Genomic DNA, 18,688 nt, shown 5'->3' with positions numbered 1-18,688 from the left:
TTTGACGATTCCATGACAGTTTTGATTCTCAGATTATACACTCTATATGCTCTACTAATAGAGGAGTACCCTAGAAAATATCCCTTGTCACTCTTTGCATCAAATTTTTCTAAGTTCTCTCTATCACGTAGAATGTAACAATCACTATCAAATATCCTGAAATACTTAACAACCGGCTTCTTTCCTCTCCAGAGTTCATAAGGAGTCTTCTTGGAATCAGATCTGAAATACACCCGATTGAGTGTATGACAAGCAGTGTTAACTGCTTCTTCCCAGAAGGATTTTGGCAACTTTTTATTGTGCAGCATGACACGTGCCATCTCCTGAACAACCCTATTTTTCCGTTCAACTATTCCATTTTGTTGTGGTGTCTTGGGTGAAGAGAACTCTTGATGTGTGCCTTGTTCATTGCAGAAGGTAGCTAGCTTGGTATTCTCAAATTCTCTTCCATGGTCACTTCTAATCCTGGCTATCACAGTATCTTTTTCAACCTGCAATTTCTTACACAGATGTATCATCTTCTCAAGAGCCTCAGCTTTATCTTTCAAAAGCACAACCCAAGTATATCTGGTAAAATCATCCACAACCACTAGAATATATTTCTTTCCTCCTAAACTCTAAACTCGAGCAGGACCCATAAGATTAATGTGTAGTAACTCCAGAGGTCTTGAAGTTTGAACACTAGTTACAAATGGATATTTAGATTTTATCTATTTACCTATCTGACATGGTCAACATATGCACTTATCTATCTTCTCAAACTTAGGTAAACCAACAATAGCATCACATTTGGAAATCTTTTCTAATTGCTTATGACTTGCATGCCCCAACCGTTGATACCACAAATCAACTTGATCAATCTTTGCACTAAAACACTTGTTACTTATGCTTAGTGTCAATCCATAACAGTTATCCGCTGTCCTTACACCAACACACATACAGTCACCTCCTCCATCAAGTATCTCACATTCATACTTAGTGAAGAGAACATTCAATCCATTGTCGCAAATCTGACTAATGCTGAGTAAATTTGCCTTTAGTCCATCAACATACCAAACATCTTCAAAGACCGGTAACCCTGGAATGTCCACAGTTCCAATGCCTCTAATCATAGATTTGCTTCCATCTCCAAAAGTAACTGTCCCAATCTTTCATTCAAAGAGGATCTTAAATAATCCTTTGTTTCCTGTCATATGCCTGGAACAACCACTATCCAAATACCAAAGACAAGAATCACGTGCCTTTAAGGCGGTTAAGGTAGTATAACACAAATAATTATTATCACATATGATAAGACCAAGACGTCCAAGGAAAGATTTAACAAAAACAACAAGTGACAAATACACAAAGTAAGCAAGTTGATAAATAAGCAAAAAGAATTTCCAAGAATCCATAACAATAAGGGACAAGGATCAGCTCAGTGATCAAAAGATCAACAATAAGAGAGCAACCCGCTCTGATACCACTTGATGGTTTTTAGACCCCTTAAAACACAATTGAATTAACCTAGGTAATTAGCCAAGTTGTTACTTAGTCCAATTTAACAAATCTAGGTTATCACAATCACAGAGAACATATCATGCAAAGCAGCGGAAAGATAAATAACACAAAGATATGATCACCCAGGAAACCAAACCGGTAAAAACCTGGGGAGGATTTAACCTAGTTATTCTCAAGGTAAACTTGAATCCACTATCTTGAAAGAATCAAAGTTTATACAATAAGACTTACAAGCCCTCACGCTCGACTTCTTATTGCTACCCACCAGTAGAACTTACTGACACGATCACGTGCAAGCTCCGAATACACGGACTCCTTCTTTCTTGGATTCACCACCAGATACAAGCACACCCGCTTGTGTTTCTTTAACCTTCAATGGCAGCAATTGAGTTGATCATCAAGGTGTAGATAAAATCTCTTCCTTAAAAACCCTAAGTTTGTGTAAAGGAAAGTTCTTCTATATCTCACAAGAGATTTACACACATTAGAGTTCTAAATACATAAAAAACCTAAGTCTTTAGAACCTAACAGACTCACACAGTTACCAAAATTTGTAGTTACAAGATTTGGTATTTGCAATAGTATGAAATGTTTTTGCTTCCAATAAATTCAGAATCATAAGAATAAATTTAGGCGTACATCAATTTGTGTATTACCTTAAAGCTACAGAAACCCTACGATGTGACATGAATGTGGTCAGGAAGCTCAACATGGAGTACGAGTTCAACTAGGAGAATCCCATATTTTCCATCAACACGTGTTAATCCTCCGTATGATATAAAAAAAATAAAAAATAAAAAGGTTAACCATTAGAAAGTCGAGGTATACTGTCTCTTTCAAGCTAAATGGAATTAAAATATGTGATTCTAAATGCATGGAAACCATTTAAGTCACAATAATCGAAACTAATTTATTTCTTTGAATCGAAACTAATTTATAAAGAAAAAAATGTAGAACACTTTGGTGTGGAGTTCTTTTAAAAGCTGCAGTGTCCCCAAGCAGATTTAGAAACACTTTTTGCAGGACCTTTTAACGTTTTGTTTCCTTGCTGTTTTGTTTTTGTAAAGTGCATCCACATCTAGGCCGAAAGGTGATGAGTCATGAGAGGTGTGTGAAGCCTGATTTATTGAATTTTTTTTTTTTTTAATTGATGAATAGATCAATTGTGTGAATTTAATTTTGCTAGGAGTTCAAATCAACATGTCCAAAAGTGTTGTCCGTACAAATATTTGGGGCATATATTTGTTTATATTTACGTGCACTTTAGATACCTAGATCCTTTATTGTAATTTTTCATATGCCTGTGGCGCAAGTAATAGGGGATAGGGCAGTATATTTATATTAACTAGTCGGAAACCCATGCAACGCACGGGAACTTACCTATTTATAATAGACTAAAATAATTTTATAAAATTTTAAATTGATTATGAAACTATACTATTGCATGAATTGCTCCTATCTTTTTGAGTTACAATTTGATGAATAAGCCAAATTTAGATATTGAAAAAAAAAAAAAAAACTAAAAAGTTCTGATGTTAAAACGTTCGAAAGGGGAAAAAAAATCAGAAAATTTACTGGCATTGCCTAGAAATTATTGAAACAAAACAAAATATATATGACTACCAAATAGAGAAATATAAGAGAAAGATAGGTTACCTTCAAGAGAATAATCCATAGTTATAACAGTTGAAATTTGCTAAACTGTTTCAAATATTGCAAAAAATTGAACCCAAAAATTTAGATGGTCAAACTTTCAAAAGACAATAAAATTAAAAATCAAAACATTTAGAACCTACAAATTATTTAGAACCTACAAGTTGAAAAAAAAAAAAAAAAAAAAAAAAAAAAAAGGTAATTATTGCGAGACAATTTTGGTAAGGATGGAAAGCTTTTCTAAGTTTTTTTTTATCCAATTCTTCCTAATTGATGAAAAATTTGGTTCACATTGTCAAACACTTTGAATGTGCAAATAATATAGGCTTCCAACATAATTTTTAATTAATAAACAAAGAAGCATGACACCATAAGAGAAAACATAAGATAGCATATAGTGTGTATACCTTACTCCACAGCTGTGAGAAAATATCCACACAAAAGGAATTGAAAACTTGTACATACGTCTCCATAAGGTAAAGTTTAAGGTTATATAATCTAAAATAATATAGAATATAGCATCTTTGAACCACACAAAAAGTTAGCAAACTTACTACAATACTTGTAGTTATACTATATATTGTAAAGTACTACTCCATACAAAACAAAAGCAAAAAAAACTAATTCACAAAAAAGAGAAAAAGCAATAGTAAGCGTACCAAAGAAATTGAAGCTTAGGGTTTTCTCTCTTAGTGGAGACGGACAGAGGAGATTGCTTTAAGGTTTTCAAAGATTTTGTCTCTTATATATATATATATATATATATATATATATAAGAGACTCCTGTTAGAACTCTCTCACTATTTAATTTTAAAAATTAAAATTTTTTTAAATTAAAATGATGATGTGGAAAATTGTGGGAGTTTCAAAGACTTCGGTTTTATATATATATATATATATATATATAGATGATATAGGTAGCTTCATTACATCTTTTTTTTCTCTTTCTTTTCTACTGTTCACATCCCATAAATCTTGGGTTGGATTTCTTGTTTCCTAACAAAAGGGGGCAACTGGCTTCTATTAGGAAACAAAATTTGTAAATCATAAAGGTATCATTAAGTATATTCCAGTATATCATAAACAACAAGAAGAAGTATTTATAGTAGATCTAGTCATAAACAACAACATATCATAAATTTCCCGGTTGATTGTCAACTTATTGTAACCCTCCTCTTCTCTAATATATTGGGCCTTAAACCTAAAATAAAAGGCTTTTAAATCAGCTCCTATACCCTTAAGCATATAATTAAAAACATCAAAATATAACAATATACCCTAAAAATTGTAAGTTTTAAACCATAATCCTCATTTTTTTTTTTTTTTTGGTTACTAATCCTCAATCTTTAAATTTGAATAAATATTATTTTAAGAGTAAATACATCTCAAATTTTCTCAACTGAAAAAGGTATATGTTTTAATTAGTTTTGAACTTTAAAATATCTTTACTAATAATTCTTTTATACACTTTTTTTTTTTTTTTTGAGAAGATGGGGGAGGAAGATTCAAACCTTTAGACGTCTCCAATGAAAATACAAAGTAGTACTAGTTGACCTAAAATTTGTTGCCTACTAACGATTATATTAACCAAACCAAAATAGACATATGACGTTTAGAGATAATTATTTGAGAGTCGAGACTACACTAGCTATTTGCATTTCTACCAATTCTAGTCAAAAGGATAGGTGAACATTTTCACCAGCATGTGACTAGACTAGTTTATATCCTTCCCATATAATTAACTATCAAATTATCAGAAGTGTGCATCAATTTTCACCATGTATTGTTGTGAAATTGGAGTCCTCACCTCATAGCACCTCATCAGTTATCAAATCTCTAACACATGCAGACACTTGGATATGAAAATATGGGTTTCTTTCAGGACCAGATAGTTCTTCAACCTCACTTCAAGAATTCTTATTTTGGTTGGACAGATGGACTTGAGTGGCAGAGGCGTAGAAGGCCGTACTACTACTAATGATATCATGGATTTTATGATACGAAAGTGATTTGGCCCAGCTTTGTGACTCTTCCAGATCCATTGGTAGCTTTCATGTGGTTGGTTTGTTACATCTTAGTTGGATTCAATGTTACGTGTAGTAAAATCGTTAAGATCGTGACATATGATCAATAGTAAACACGTATCATTGTCTTAATAAGATCCGTGTACAGAGCACTCGACCCATGCTTTGCGTGTGAATTAATGGGTAGTGCACTATTGTGGTGACCCACAACTTAACTCATTAGGCTGACTCTAATAATAACTCGTTCTGGCCCATTCCCCTGTCCTTATCTTCTCTTTGATTCTTTCCCTTTCTCTTCTCTTTAATGAAATAGGAAGCTTTAGTCACAAACTAGACTTCATACGAAGTGAAGAGTGGGCCAATTCAATTGCAAGGATCATTCATACCACAAGTTTTCCACACTTAGTTGTTAATTGTAAGCAAGTCTATAGGACTTAGCTTTCGGTAAGATATTGTGGATCTCAACTCGTCATGTCTGAGACTTGAGAGAGGAGCCTTCTGTAATCTCACAATAACAGGAAATTATGTGAGTAGTAAACGAGAACAGCATTTTAAAGTGATGTTTCTAAATCCCATATTTCCCAGCAGTATATTTAGACTAGTGGTTTCCATCTGCCAAATTCTGGTTAGTAATTTGTCTCTTTAAAAACAAAATTGAAGACAGCAGATGATCTTGAAAATCTAGGCTAGTCTGTCAAATAGGATGGTGTTTGGGGACAATTTGCTAGTATTAGCTGGTGAGAGTGCCTAGAAGAAGATAGGAGTCAGGAGAGGATTTCATCTCTCAGATGAATATGTTTTTAGATTCTGATGTTAACTGTTTTCAATATAAACTTCCTGAACCCAACACAAATTGCAGTGTAGCACACTGCCATGCAGAGAAACGCACATGGATGTGCACATCAGCACATGTGCAACAGTGCAAGTGAATGAAGGGCTGTGAGTGAGTGTAGTCATTGCACGTAAAACTTTTGGACAAATTTGATCGGAATTGAGTGGTTACTGTGGGAGGGGTATGTAGCCAATGGGTCCAGAGGCCCCTCCTAAGAATCCCCCTTGGAAGGTCCAATTTAAAAGAACAATGTTCCCCACCTTGGCTGAAGTAAGACTGGACTCCTGGCCGAGGAGAAACCCGAGAACCACAGCCATCCCAGCAACCGCTGCCAAAAGGGGTAGTGGCTAAACATGACAAAAGTCACCTTCACATTAATTAGTCAACTTTACCTAATCTAAGCTGCATTTATTATTGAATAACCAATCTGAATAATATCTCAAATATAAAATCTCACCCAGATTTATAAAAAGGAGAAAAGACACTTAATGAGACAAGTATCTCTTTGCGACTATCACCATAATCCACTAAGAAGGGTACTCCTCCGCTATAAATAGAGCAATACCCCATCTAAGAGGGGATTCAAAAAAAATAGGAAGGTTAAATGTGTATTTTATCGTTGAAAAAATAATGAAACTGTAACAATCTGAGGAGAGTTATGACCTCGGATTCTTGTATTAATTCTCATATCCTACTCTACTTCTGAATTCCTTTTATCATCTCTTGGTTACTTTGCTTGAATCTTTTTCTTTAGTTCTTCCACTGTAAACTAATTTTCCCAACCCCAACAAGTAAATTGTGTTCATCAAAGGTTCCTAGACCCCGACCTTGGAAGTTGTGACCCGCACAGTAACCAAAATTTGTAGTTACATGGTATTTGGTAGTAATATGAAATATTTTTGCTTCCAATAAATTTATAATCATAAGAATAAACTTAGGCACACATCAATTTGTATATTACCTTAAACCTACAGAAACCATGCAATGTGACATGAATGTGGTCAAGAAGATCAACATGGAGTACGAGTTCAACTAGGAGAATCCCAGATTTTCTATCAACACATGTTAATCCTCCATATGATATAAGTAATAAATAAATAAACAGGTTAACCATTAGGAAGTTGAGGTATATTGTCTCTTTCAAGCTAAATGGAATTAAAATATATGATTTTAAATTCATGGAATCCATTTAAGCAAAAATAGTCGAAACTAATTTATTTCTTTGGATCAAAATATAGAAAAAATGTAGAACACCTTGGCAAGGCCGGTTTAAGGTATTATGAGGCCTAAGGTGACTACTTTAAGTGATGTTTATTACTATACTTTGAATATTAATAGAATATTTATTTAAGTTTTGGTTTTTTTTCTCATTTAAAATCAATTTAAAAAAATATATATATTACAAATTAAAACGAACACATCGTATTACTCAATGACTATACAACTAAAATAAACACTATTTATTGAATGAAGTAACCAAATACTTAAAAATTATGATTGAAAATTTTAATAAAGTTATATATTTGATATCTCTAAATAAAATTTGAGTATAAATTTATTTACTAGTGTAAGATTAATGAGTTCTTTTAACATTTATGTGCGAGAGATTAAATGATTGACCTATTACTACCAGACACCCTTTGTGTGATAGTCAGTCCACAAATATAAGTGCTTGTAAGGTGTGAGAGTAAAGGTCGGGGTTCAAGTCTCCAAGAGGGAGTTTCACACACATATACACTTAGATTATGTTATAGTAGAATTCTATCTTATATTAAAAAAAAAAAAAAAAAATTGATGGACCTATTCAATGAAAACATTTTTCTTTAACAGGTTTTTCTTTGATAAAAACAAATGTTTAGGGCTTAATTAATACTTCCATTAATACAAGAATATCTCTATTGATAAAAATTTAGGGGCCTTTTTTAATTTGGGTAGACGATTGACTATTTAGCTCACCCATTGAGCTGGAAGGTGACCTTGGTGTGGAGTTCTTTTAAAAGCTGCAGTGTCCACAAGCAGATTTAGAAACAATTTTTGCAGGACTTTTGAACCTTTTGTTTCCTTGATGTTTTGTTTTTGTAAAGTGCATCCACATCTAGGCCAAAAGGTGATGAGAGGTGTGTGAAGTCTGGTCTATTGAATTTTTTATTTATTTATATATAATTAGATCAATTGTGTTAATTTTATTATGCTAGGAGTTCAAATCAACATGCCCAAAGTGTTGTCCGTACAAATACCTGGAGTATCAATGTATCATGTTTATATCTAAGTGCACTTTATTGTAATTTCCCACATACGAGTACCCGAAGTAATAGGGCAGTATATTTATATTAATGATACAAGTAGCTTTGTCATAATCGTCATCATAAGACTACAGCAACCCATAAACATTGCCCTAGTTTTTGGAGAACCATGTAAATCTAAGTGTTTGTGTGCATAAGCTGATCTTTCTTGCTCTTTGTTTTCTATTGTTCGCATCTCAAAAATTTTGGGTTGGGTTTCTTGTTTCCTAACAAAAGGGGCAATTGGCCTTTGTTAGGAAACAAAATTTATAAATCATAAAGGATATCATTAAGTATATTCTAGCATATCATAAACAACAACAATAAATATTTGTAAAGGATTTATTCATAATAGAGTGACTAAATTTTACCGTTGACTGTTAACTTATTGCAACCCACTTCTTTTTCCTTAACATGATGGGCCCTAAACCTAAAATAAGAGGCTTTTAAAAATGGCTCTTAAACCCTTGAGCATAAAATTAAAAACATCAAAATCTAAATAATATAGCCTAAAAATTGTAAGTCTTAAATCATAATCTTCAATCTTTAAAGTCGAATAAATATTATTTTAAAAGTAAATACATCTCAAATTTTCTCAACTGAAAAAGGTATATGTTTTGTTAACTTTAAAATATTTTTACTAATAATTTTTTTATACATCTTTTTTTTTTTTTTTTGAGAAGATGGTGAAGGAAGATTCAAACTTTTAGACATCTCCGATGGAAATATTAAAAAGTACTATGTGACCTAAATTTTTTTGGCTACTAACGATCATACTAACCAAACCAAAATAGATCTATGATGTTTATAGATAATTATTTGAGAGTTGAGACCGCACTATTTGCATTTCTACCAATTCTAGTAAAAAGGATGGGTGAACATTTTCACCAACACGTATGCTTAGACCTGATTTAAGAATGTTAATCACTAGACTAGTTTATATCGCTCCCATATAATTAACAATTCCGCCGACACCAAAAACCGATTGGTGTCTTGGTCTGATGATAAAAAGCTATTATCAAAAGCGGACACCATAAATTGAAAATTTCTAAAAAACAAATCAATCTAATTAGTTGTCAGAAAATTCTCCTTCAATTTTCACCATGTATTGTTGTGAAATTGGAGAGTCCTCATAGCACCTCATCATTTATTAAATCTCTAACACGGAGACTTGGATATGACCATAGGGTTTCATTCTGGACTTGATATTTCTTCAACCTCACTTCAAGAATTCTTAGGAAGGGTATTTTGGTTTAAGACAGATGGACTTGAGTGGCAAAGGCCGAGAAAGTCATACTACTACTAATGATATCATGGATTTGATGATACACGAAAGTGATTTGAGCCTCTTTTGGACCCTTCTACTCTTCCAGGTCCATTTATTGCTAGCTTCCTCTAGTTGATTTGTTATGTCTTGGTTTGGGTTCAATGTTATATGTACTTCACTTGTTAAGATCATAATATGTGACCAAAAGTAAACACGTGTCATTATCTTAATAAGACAAGAGGCCTCGACTTTGCGCGTGAAGTAAGGGACTCATTATTGTGGTGGCCCACAACTTAACTCATTAGGCTTGACTCTAATAACTCCTTCCTGGCCCAATTCCCTTGTTCTTATCTTTTCTTTGATTCTTTCCCTTTCTCTGCTCTTTAATGAAATAGGAAGCTTTATTCACAAACTAGAGTCCATATGAAGTGAAGAGTGGGGTCAATTTAATTGCAAGGATCATTCCCACTAAAGTTTACACTCAAAAAGAATTGGATAAGCCAAAAAAAAAAAAAAAAAAACACCATACCACAAGTTTTCCACTCTTATCTATAAGACTTAGGGACCGTTTTGTACATGTGTTTAAATACATGTTTTCAGTTTTTAAACAATATTACACGTATTTTTACATACTTTTTTACCCACACACATATTTTCAAAAAATACAAACAATATTATTAGAACAACGTTACCAAATGACCCCTTAACTTTCAGTAAGATATTGTGGATCTCAACTCGTCATGTTTGAGACTTGAGAGAGGAGCCTTCATGCAATCATTTACAATAACAAGAAATTATGGGAGTAGTAAACGAGAAAAGCATTTAAAAGTGATTTTTCTAAATCCGATTTGTCAGCTATTAATTACCAGCCGCACGAGTTCCTAACAGCTTATTTGTATAATATTTATAAAAATATATTATTTTTATGTTTAATGTGTGACAACATGTTATGAGATTCACTTAACCAAAAAGTTAAAAATTTTGACCTAACAGACCCTTAACAAGAAGGAAATTTTTTGTATTCAACAACACAAAAATTGCCATGTATAGCAACAGGAAAACTTTACATTCAGTTAGCAACAAGAATATAAGGATTTGCAGTGAAGCAAAGTTAGTAACCCCCAACGTAAAAAACCAAAATACAAGGATTTTTTTTTTTTTTCTTTTATGAAAAGCCTGCAGCTGAGTTCTACATCAAAAGTTTTTTATGGGCAGCAAAAGAAGTTAGATACATGTCCGTGAAGTATTATAGTAGTAGTACGTTCAAGGTTTGTTTGATAAAAAAGTTTGAGTAATATTATTTGTTTGAAATATATATAAATAAAAACAATGCATGAAAATATATGTAATATTATTTAAAAATTAAAATAGTAGTTTAAATTTGTTTACTAAATAAAGCCTAAACATGTGGCCATTTTATAATTTATTTTGTGACATGAGTTATAATTTTTACTAGAAGGTGAGTTGTAACTTTTACTAGAAGGTTCACGATCTTCTTTTTTGGCTGAAGAAGGTTCACGATCTTCTATGGGCAGCAAAAGAAGTTAGATCACTGTTTTAAAAACCGGACCGGACCGGACCGGACGGTCCGACCGGTTCAACCGAGAACCGAAGGCCAATCCGGTCCGGTTAAAAGGTCAAAAACCGGTCAATAACCGGAAAACTGGCCAAAAACCGGTCAAAAACCAGGGTTGAACCGAAAATTAAAAAAAAACGGTTCTTTGACCGGTTCGGTTTTTAAAACCATGAGTTAGATACATGTCCGTGAGTGTACTGTAGTACATTAAATATCTTGTCATTTTATAATTTATTACGTGACATGAGTTGTAATTTTGACTAGATGGTGAGTTGTAACTTTTACTAGAAAGTTCACGATCTTTTATGGACAGCAAAAGAAGTTAGATACATATTCGTGCTAGTACTGCAGTACATTAAACATTTTGTCATTTTATAGTTTATTACGTGACATTAGTTGTAATTTTTACTAGAAGGTGAGTTGTAACTTTTAGTAGAAAGTTCACGATCCTTATAGCAACTCATTCTTATCCCTTTATCAGTGATAAGATTGTGAAGTTTTATCACTCGGTCATAATAAGCTGTCAAATATCAACCAAGTCCATAGTTTTTTTTTCTCTTTCTTTTTTAGATCTAAACATATCATTGATTACTGTTTTGTTTCCTTTATCCTCTCTCTTCTGCACCAAACACATCATTTCAAATTAATCCCGATACCCAAGATATAAATGCCAACACATGCAATGCAACACCCACACACACACGTGACATGACAAATCTTCACATTTTCCTGTCTTTCTTTCTTTGTACAAACTGGACTTTCTAAACTAATATTTGACCAAATGCTAGCCATATAATATCATTGCTTCACATAATTGTCAAAACTTCAATTCAAATAATTGGCCACAACCACAATAATAATACCACTACAAAAAAAAAAAAAAAAAAAAAAAAAAAAACGCAAATTTTGCAATAATTTCACGTTATTTCACACACTCCTTGTCGGCTACCACCTTTCACGTACCTTCACAAACACGAGCCCATCCCATACTTATCGCACCACGTGTCACTCTACTGTCACTCTCAGAACCTAGCTACGAAGCCGCTTTCATTTTTCTTCTGCCACGTATCACATTTCAATGTCAAACTCTCCAGAATACCTAATCTTCTGACACGTGTCCCTCTGATCTCCTCTCCCTCTATATAAACCCCCCAAACCCAAACAAAATTTAGATATCAAAAATCCAAAAGCCACAAAAAGGAAAAAAAAGACTATATTTGTTCACATGAGCCAAAAACAAAACGGGTCGGGTCGACGGGTTCTTACATACCCGGCTGTACATCCCTGCGAGTCTATTTCTCCAACCACACTCCTCAACTCCTTAATCAATCTCGCCCACTTCATTTCATATTCCAAACCCGAATCCTTCACCACCAACAACCGAAACGCACGCGAATCGGTTCGTCAAATCCGGATCCTCCATATTTTCCTCTCGGAGCTTCGAAACTCCCACCAGGATCTTCCCGACTCTTTGGTCCTGGGCCTCTCGGAGCTCCACCTTACTTTCCAGAAGCTCCAGCACTTGTTACAAGACTGTTCTCGCAAAGACGCTAGGCTATGGATGCTAATGAATTCGGAGCGGGTGGCGAACCAGTTCCGACTCCTGACCCGATCCATCTCAACCGCCTTGGAAGTTTTACTCGTTCCGTTAGGGACAATCGAGCTCTCACTCGAAGTCATGGAGTACGTTGAGTTAATACTAAAGCAGACGAGTAAAACACCGTACGAGGTCGAGCTAAACGATAAGGCAACGATGAACGATGTTTTGTCGGTTCTGAATCAGTTCGAGTACGAGGTTGTTCCAAACAAGAGTGTCCTCAAAAGGGTTCTCGATTATCTAGGAATCGTGACGTGGGGCGAGTGTAACAGAGAAGTGAAGTTCTTCGAGACAGAAATCGCATTCGAATCGACGAACGAGAAGAGAAAGGTCTGGTTTCTCAGCAGTTTAATGTCGTTCATGAGTTACTGTCGTTGCGTGGTTTTCGAAGTTGTCGAAGGCAACGAAGCCACAACCACGCGACAATTCAGCAACAGAGAAACGATCAGTGAGTTGCTGCGTTCTGTGAACTCGGACGATTTTCGGTGTCCGATTTCACTCGAATTCATGGTGGACCCTGTGACATTATCAACTGGGCACACCTACGATCGCTCGTCCATTATGAAATGGTTTAAAGCTGGGAAAAAGATCAAGACTTGTCCCAAGACGGGTCAGAAGTTGGTTGATTCAGAATTGGTTCCGAATTTGGTGCTAAAGAGGTTGATTCAGCAGTACTGTTTGGAAAATGGGATACCAGTTGCGGCGGAATCGGTGTCAGGTCGAAAGAATCGTGACGTGGCGGCTGCGGCGGAGGCGAGGAGTTTGGTGGCTGAGAGGGTGATGAGAATGGTGGCAAGTTACGTTGTGGAAAGAGTTGAGGTTGGAACAGAGGAAGAGAAGAACAGGGCTGTTTATGAAATCAGGGTTCTTTCGAAAACAAGCGGTTTTAATCGGGCTTGTTTGGTGGAATCCGGCGTGATTCCTCATTTGTTGAGGCTGTTGAAGAATGTTTCGATACAGGAGAATGCTATTGCGGCGTTGTTGAACCTTTCGAAGTGTTCGAAAAGCAGGGTTGTGATTGGGGAATGTGGTGGTGGGGTGGGATTGGTTGTGGATGTGATGAAGAAGGCAGTGAACTTATCAGTTAGGCAGCATGGTGCTGGTGTGCTGTTTTACCTCGCGTCGGTTGAGGAGTGCCGGAGATCTGTGGGGGAAAATCCAGAGGCAATTCCTGGTTTGATTGAGTTGATTAAAGAGGGAAATGATCGTGGGAAAAAGAATGCATTGGTGGCGATCTTTGGACTGCTTTTGCACCATGAAAATCATTGCAGGGTGGTTGCGGCTGGGACGGTGCAAGTGTTGGTTAATCTCTTGAAGTGTTGTGATAGAGAAGATCTTGTCACGGATTCTCTTGCAATTCTAGCAACTCTTGCAGAGAAACATGACGGAACAGTTGCTATTTTGCGTGGTGGGGATTTGAATTTGAATTTGATTGTGGCGATTCTTGATTCTGATTCCTGTACTTCAAAGGCAGGAAAGGAGTACTGTGTGTCTTTGTTGCTGGCTCTATGCCTAAATGGTGGCGCAGATGCGATTGCTCTTTTGGTAAAGATCCCTTCTCTTATGGAATCATTGTATTCCCTACTCAGTGAAGGCACATCTCGAGCAAGCAAAAAGGCCAGTACTCTCATCAGGGTTCTACATGGTTTTTATGAAAGTAGACCCTCTGGCTCAATGAGTCCAATTCTTCCACAAGAACGATTCGTTCACGCATGGTAATCCCCACTTTTTTTTTTCACGTTCCAAAAGAAGAACCCAACTTTTTTCGGGTTTTCTTTTATTATTTATTCTTTTTTAGCATCTGTCAAATGTAAATACATACCCTTGCTTTTCTTTCCAGTTTGATTTTTGTGGTATTAGCTCGGTTTTTAGAAGGGCTAATAGCTATATGAGCTTCTGTATTTTTTTATGAAGCTTTTGTACAAAAGTAATATTGTATTCAAGTTCTTTTTTCCAGGTTAATACCGATAAGATTGTGTTAATAGTGCTGTAAACGTTGTCCATTATAAGTTTCGATCTCCATTGAATGCAAGGCTAGGAGATGTAAATGACTTGACTTGCTTTGAAATTTCAAATGCCTTTTCTAGTCCTGAAACCACTTGCTCCATTGATGGCCTTTGCTGCTTGAGCCCTGTGCACGACAATGCTAGTTTTAGTATGAGTTCAAATCCAGTACTCCCCATTAAGTTTTGGATCAGCTAATTGTGTTATATCACCACCTCTTGCGAGGAATCTAGCCTGAGAACCAAAGAAATGCATATGAGTGTTTGGAAATAAACAAGTGTTTGGAAATAAAACTTTCAGAAACAGATAGAATGCTGTTAATAGCTAGAATGTTGTTTCTCACCATTTTATTTAGAGACATTGTTCTCTTTGAATCTAGATTAATTACCCTCTGCCCTGAGAGAAGCTGAAGGAGCACTACCCCAAAACGGTAAACATCACCTGAAGCATTTACATGGTGGTTTTTACGGTATTCAGGGTCAACATAACCAAATGTTCCTCTGACTTCTGAGCTAACATGGGACTGATCCACCTCCATAACTTTAGATAACACAAAGTCTGAGAGTTTTGCTCGAAAGTTAGCATCGATGAGAATGTTTGTTGGCTGCAAATACAGCATATGATGAGAACATTAATGGAATGGAGTAGAAATTTAAGTGAATGGAAGGGGGTGGTGGGTGTCAACAATGATTTCAATAGGATAAACCTACCTTGATATCACGGTGAACAATGCAGCCTTCTGGGTAAGTGTGGAGAAACCAGAGGCCCCTAGCACCATCAATTGCAATCTCAACTATTTGTATCCATGAGAGAACTTTAGCTTTTCCTGTTGTACATCAGTTTCACTGAATGGCTATTTATGCAATGAAAATGGCACCAAAAAAAAAAAAAAAAACAAAACAAAATCATAATTAAGTAAACGTACCAAACAGCCACTCTGAGAGGTTGCCATTGTGGCACAGCTCATAAACTAGGAAATATTCATCATGATTCTCACAATAGCCTATCAATCTTACAAGGTTTGGATGCCTGACATGAGAAAGACTTGTGCCTTCCCTAACAAATGTCTCTACATGTCCATCGTTGATTATATGCTTCCCTGCAATACGCTGACCATTTGAGAGCACGCCTTTGTATACTTTTCCTGGAGGAATTGCAAAAAGACATCAAAGTTTACCCCTCTAGAAGATAGAGATTTTCCATCTTCATGTTCCTCTTGTGTTGTTTCCCAATCTGTGTTTACCTTAAGGCTTGATTGCATTTGAACATTGAACCTTTTACATAAACAAATTGGCATTCTGCTGGAGTACTAAAGCACTTTTTCATTCGATGGAAAGAAAAGCAAGGGTATGTAGATTGTCTGTTGCTGAATAAACTTCAGCTGATAACTTATGACAGGTGGAATCCTCAGAGAGTGTATCAGTTGATGCTGTCAAAGAAAGCAAGAAGGTGAACACTCATCTAGGAAAAAGAATGCAAGATGGGAAGAATTTACCAGTGTCATACATTGCAAGGTGATTACCATAAATTATTGTCGATATTTGAGATGTACTATTATTTCTTGTTGGGTATCTTTTTTTAGTCCTTGATCTAAACAAGATGCATGTTACTACGAGAACTATTACTGCAACTGCCACCACACCAGCAATTAGAATTGAGAGACCTGTTTATCATTGGGAATATGATACAAAATTAGTGAATTCCACAGAAACTCAAAAACAAACAAGGCTATGATGACTGTTGTCAATGAGGAGTCACCTGTTCTGGACTTGATACTACCAGTAGCTGTGCCTGCTGCTTCATCTGCAGAGGAAAATGGAATTGATCACCTAGATTTGATCAAGAAGGTGTAAACAATACAATGATGATTTATTAAAGGATTGATAGTTAGAAAGAAAAAGGATATGGAATTTTGGTTTGATTCATAAATTGACTAAGAAAATCAATTAGTAGCATATATCAATTTTCAATCCACTACACCTTTGGAAAGAGCGTGCCCTCCAAGGCAGCCATAAACCGCGTCAATCCATGTCGTATCATCAATCTTATTACTTGTTAATGTTACCAATGCTGCAAACCTACAAACATCAGCTTCAAGCTTTGTCGATTCCCTTCCACTGTCTGATGCTGCAACAATCTCTTCCCACCCTCTCAAACAATCACAGCAAGCCTGACTTGATGTTCCATCTGAATTCAAAAGTTTACAGCCTTCCCCAAAAATTTTCAATCTATTTCCTAGCTTAGTATCAACATCTGTGACAGCATAGTCAGAGCACCCGCCAGCTCCACTGGTTAGTTCAATGCCACAGTCCGAAATACTTGGATCTCTAGTCTTCATTGAATTCAAGCACTTATTCTGCTCCGTGGAGTTTAAGAATATTTGTCCAGTTTGGTTGGCCTGACGCCCTAATGCATCCAAGTAGTCATCAAAAACTACACTGCAACAGTTGTTGATAAAACCACCCCAATTGCATGCTTCACAGTTTGAGTTGTTCAGAGGTGATGAGAGCAGAAGGATGCAATCAGTAACTGGAGTTTGAGAAAGCACAGAGTTCACAGTTGAGACAAAAACAAAAATTAATATCAGGGAGTGGTTGTCGATACTTGATTCGATTAGAACAAAGGAAATCCAGATTATGCTTGGCCATGTGGGTGGTCTTTACTCGTAAGTGAGAATTATTCAATGAAAGAAAGCTTAAGGATGAGTTACTATAAGTATGCAATCTTTGGCACATAAGATGACCACTTAAAAATAAAGGAAGTGGATATATGAAGGAAGCTTCAATTGGAGAGACCAGATATCTATCTGTGTTTATGAAAGGACGTTGAAAAGTTCAAAATGGGGTATTGCAAATTGGAATGGTTAACAATATCTGGGGGAATGAAAAAATAGGGATATTGGAATAATGAGTAGGGGTTAGAGACGCTTAAATATTTCATTCATATTTAGCAAAAAAGAGACAGATTGAGAGACGTATAAGTTTCAAATTTATTATGTATAACTGAGAGAGAGGGTTTCTTGGATTTACTTGGGCTAGATATTGCAGAGGAGGCAAATGGCAATGTAATAACATCAATTTGTATTCTATGTAATTGTAATGTTAGGAAAAGAATAAAAATAAATTCTTGGGTGTTAGAAGGAAAGCAATGTTTTATGTATAATATAATGTATTATTAGTGCTCATGCAGGCTAATCAGAATACCTTATGAATATCTTGTCAAGACATGGTCCAAATAAGGCATTATTAATGACTTTTTTTTTTAAATTTTGCAACGTCAATTTGAATCTGATTAAAGAAATGGTGATTGCCGAACGTGGAACTAGGAAAACCAATGACATTGTTAGCTTATGGTTGATTAATGCAAAGCAATAGACAAACAACATTGTTTCTGCTGATTCTGTTGGTTTTAGCAGTGTTTTCTTTTTCTTTTTCTTTTTCTTTTAATTTTTTGGTTGGGAGCAAAACTTATGTAAAGAATTGTTCAATTAGTTGGTGGGCCTTATGGCCTGCTCGTAGTCATGGGCCTGGTTCTTTTAGTCATGGCCTCACTCACTCTCATGGACTTTGCCATTTTGGATTTTCTTTTTTGTTCTTTGCAGTTTTTTTTTTTTTTTTTTTTTGAGAGGGGGATTTTTTTTGTTACTCTTAAGTGCATGAGTGAGCTAAAAGTCTGTGGGGGCATTTTCGGTCTTTTAGAGGGTGTTTGGTCATTGATTTCAAAACATATTGTTTAGTGTTTAAACACTAAACAATATTGTTCAAAAACAAAAAAAAATATGTTTGGTCATTGATTTCAAAAAGTATTGTTTAAAAAATATTGCTCAAAACATATGTTTAAAACAATAGTTTTTGAAATCAGCTTGGGAATGATTTTGAACAACAAAAACCATTGATGAGTGGCATTTTTGTAATTAAGTTGAACAGTACCGGTCAGCTTTTTCACCCACACAG

The 18,688-nt window shown here is 35.3% G+C and overlaps 3 protein-coding genes across 3 annotated transcripts; 1 reads left to right on the top strand and 2 right to left on the bottom strand.

The window, feature by feature from the left end:
- The first annotated feature begins 12,310 nt into the window (after window positions 1-12,310).
- On the top strand, window positions 12,311-14,713 carry LOC126718534 (U-box domain-containing protein 19). The gene has a single exon (XM_050420792.1). The coding sequence runs from the start codon at window positions 12,360-12,362 to the stop codon at window positions 14,448-14,450; it is 2,091 nt and encodes a 696-aa protein (XP_050276749.1). The 5' UTR covers window positions 12,311-12,359; the 3' UTR covers window positions 14,451-14,713.
- Window positions 14,714-14,894: 181 nt separating this feature from the next.
- On the bottom strand, window positions 14,895-16,061 carry LOC126719836 (probable receptor-like protein kinase At5g18500). The gene is made up of 5 exons (XM_050422348.1): window positions 16,010-16,061; window positions 15,661-15,879; window positions 15,446-15,561; window positions 15,124-15,339; window positions 14,895-14,969 (listed from the first exon to the last, which is right to left on the bottom strand). The coding sequence occupies exons 1-5, from the start codon at window positions 16,059-16,061 to the stop codon at window positions 14,895-14,897; spliced, it is 678 nt and encodes a 225-aa protein (XP_050278305.1).
- A 640-nt stretch (window positions 16,062-16,701) lies between these two features.
- On the bottom strand, window positions 16,702-17,383 carry LOC126719835 (uncharacterized). The gene is made up of 2 exons (XM_050422347.1): window positions 17,356-17,383; window positions 16,702-17,264 (listed from the first exon to the last, which is right to left on the bottom strand). Exons 1-2 carry the CDS (start codon window positions 17,381-17,383, stop codon window positions 16,702-16,704), a joined length of 591 nt encoding a protein of 196 aa, XP_050278304.1.
- Between the last annotated feature and the right edge of the window lie 1,305 nt (window positions 17,384-18,688).

This window comes from Quercus robur, chromosome 3 (genome assembly GCF_932294415.1).
Source record: "Quercus robur chromosome 3, dhQueRobu3.1, whole genome shotgun sequence".
NCBI classification, from domain to species: domain Eukaryota; kingdom Viridiplantae; phylum Streptophyta; class Magnoliopsida; order Fagales; family Fagaceae; genus Quercus; species Quercus robur.
This window is presented reverse-complemented; position numbering and strand designations above follow the sequence as displayed.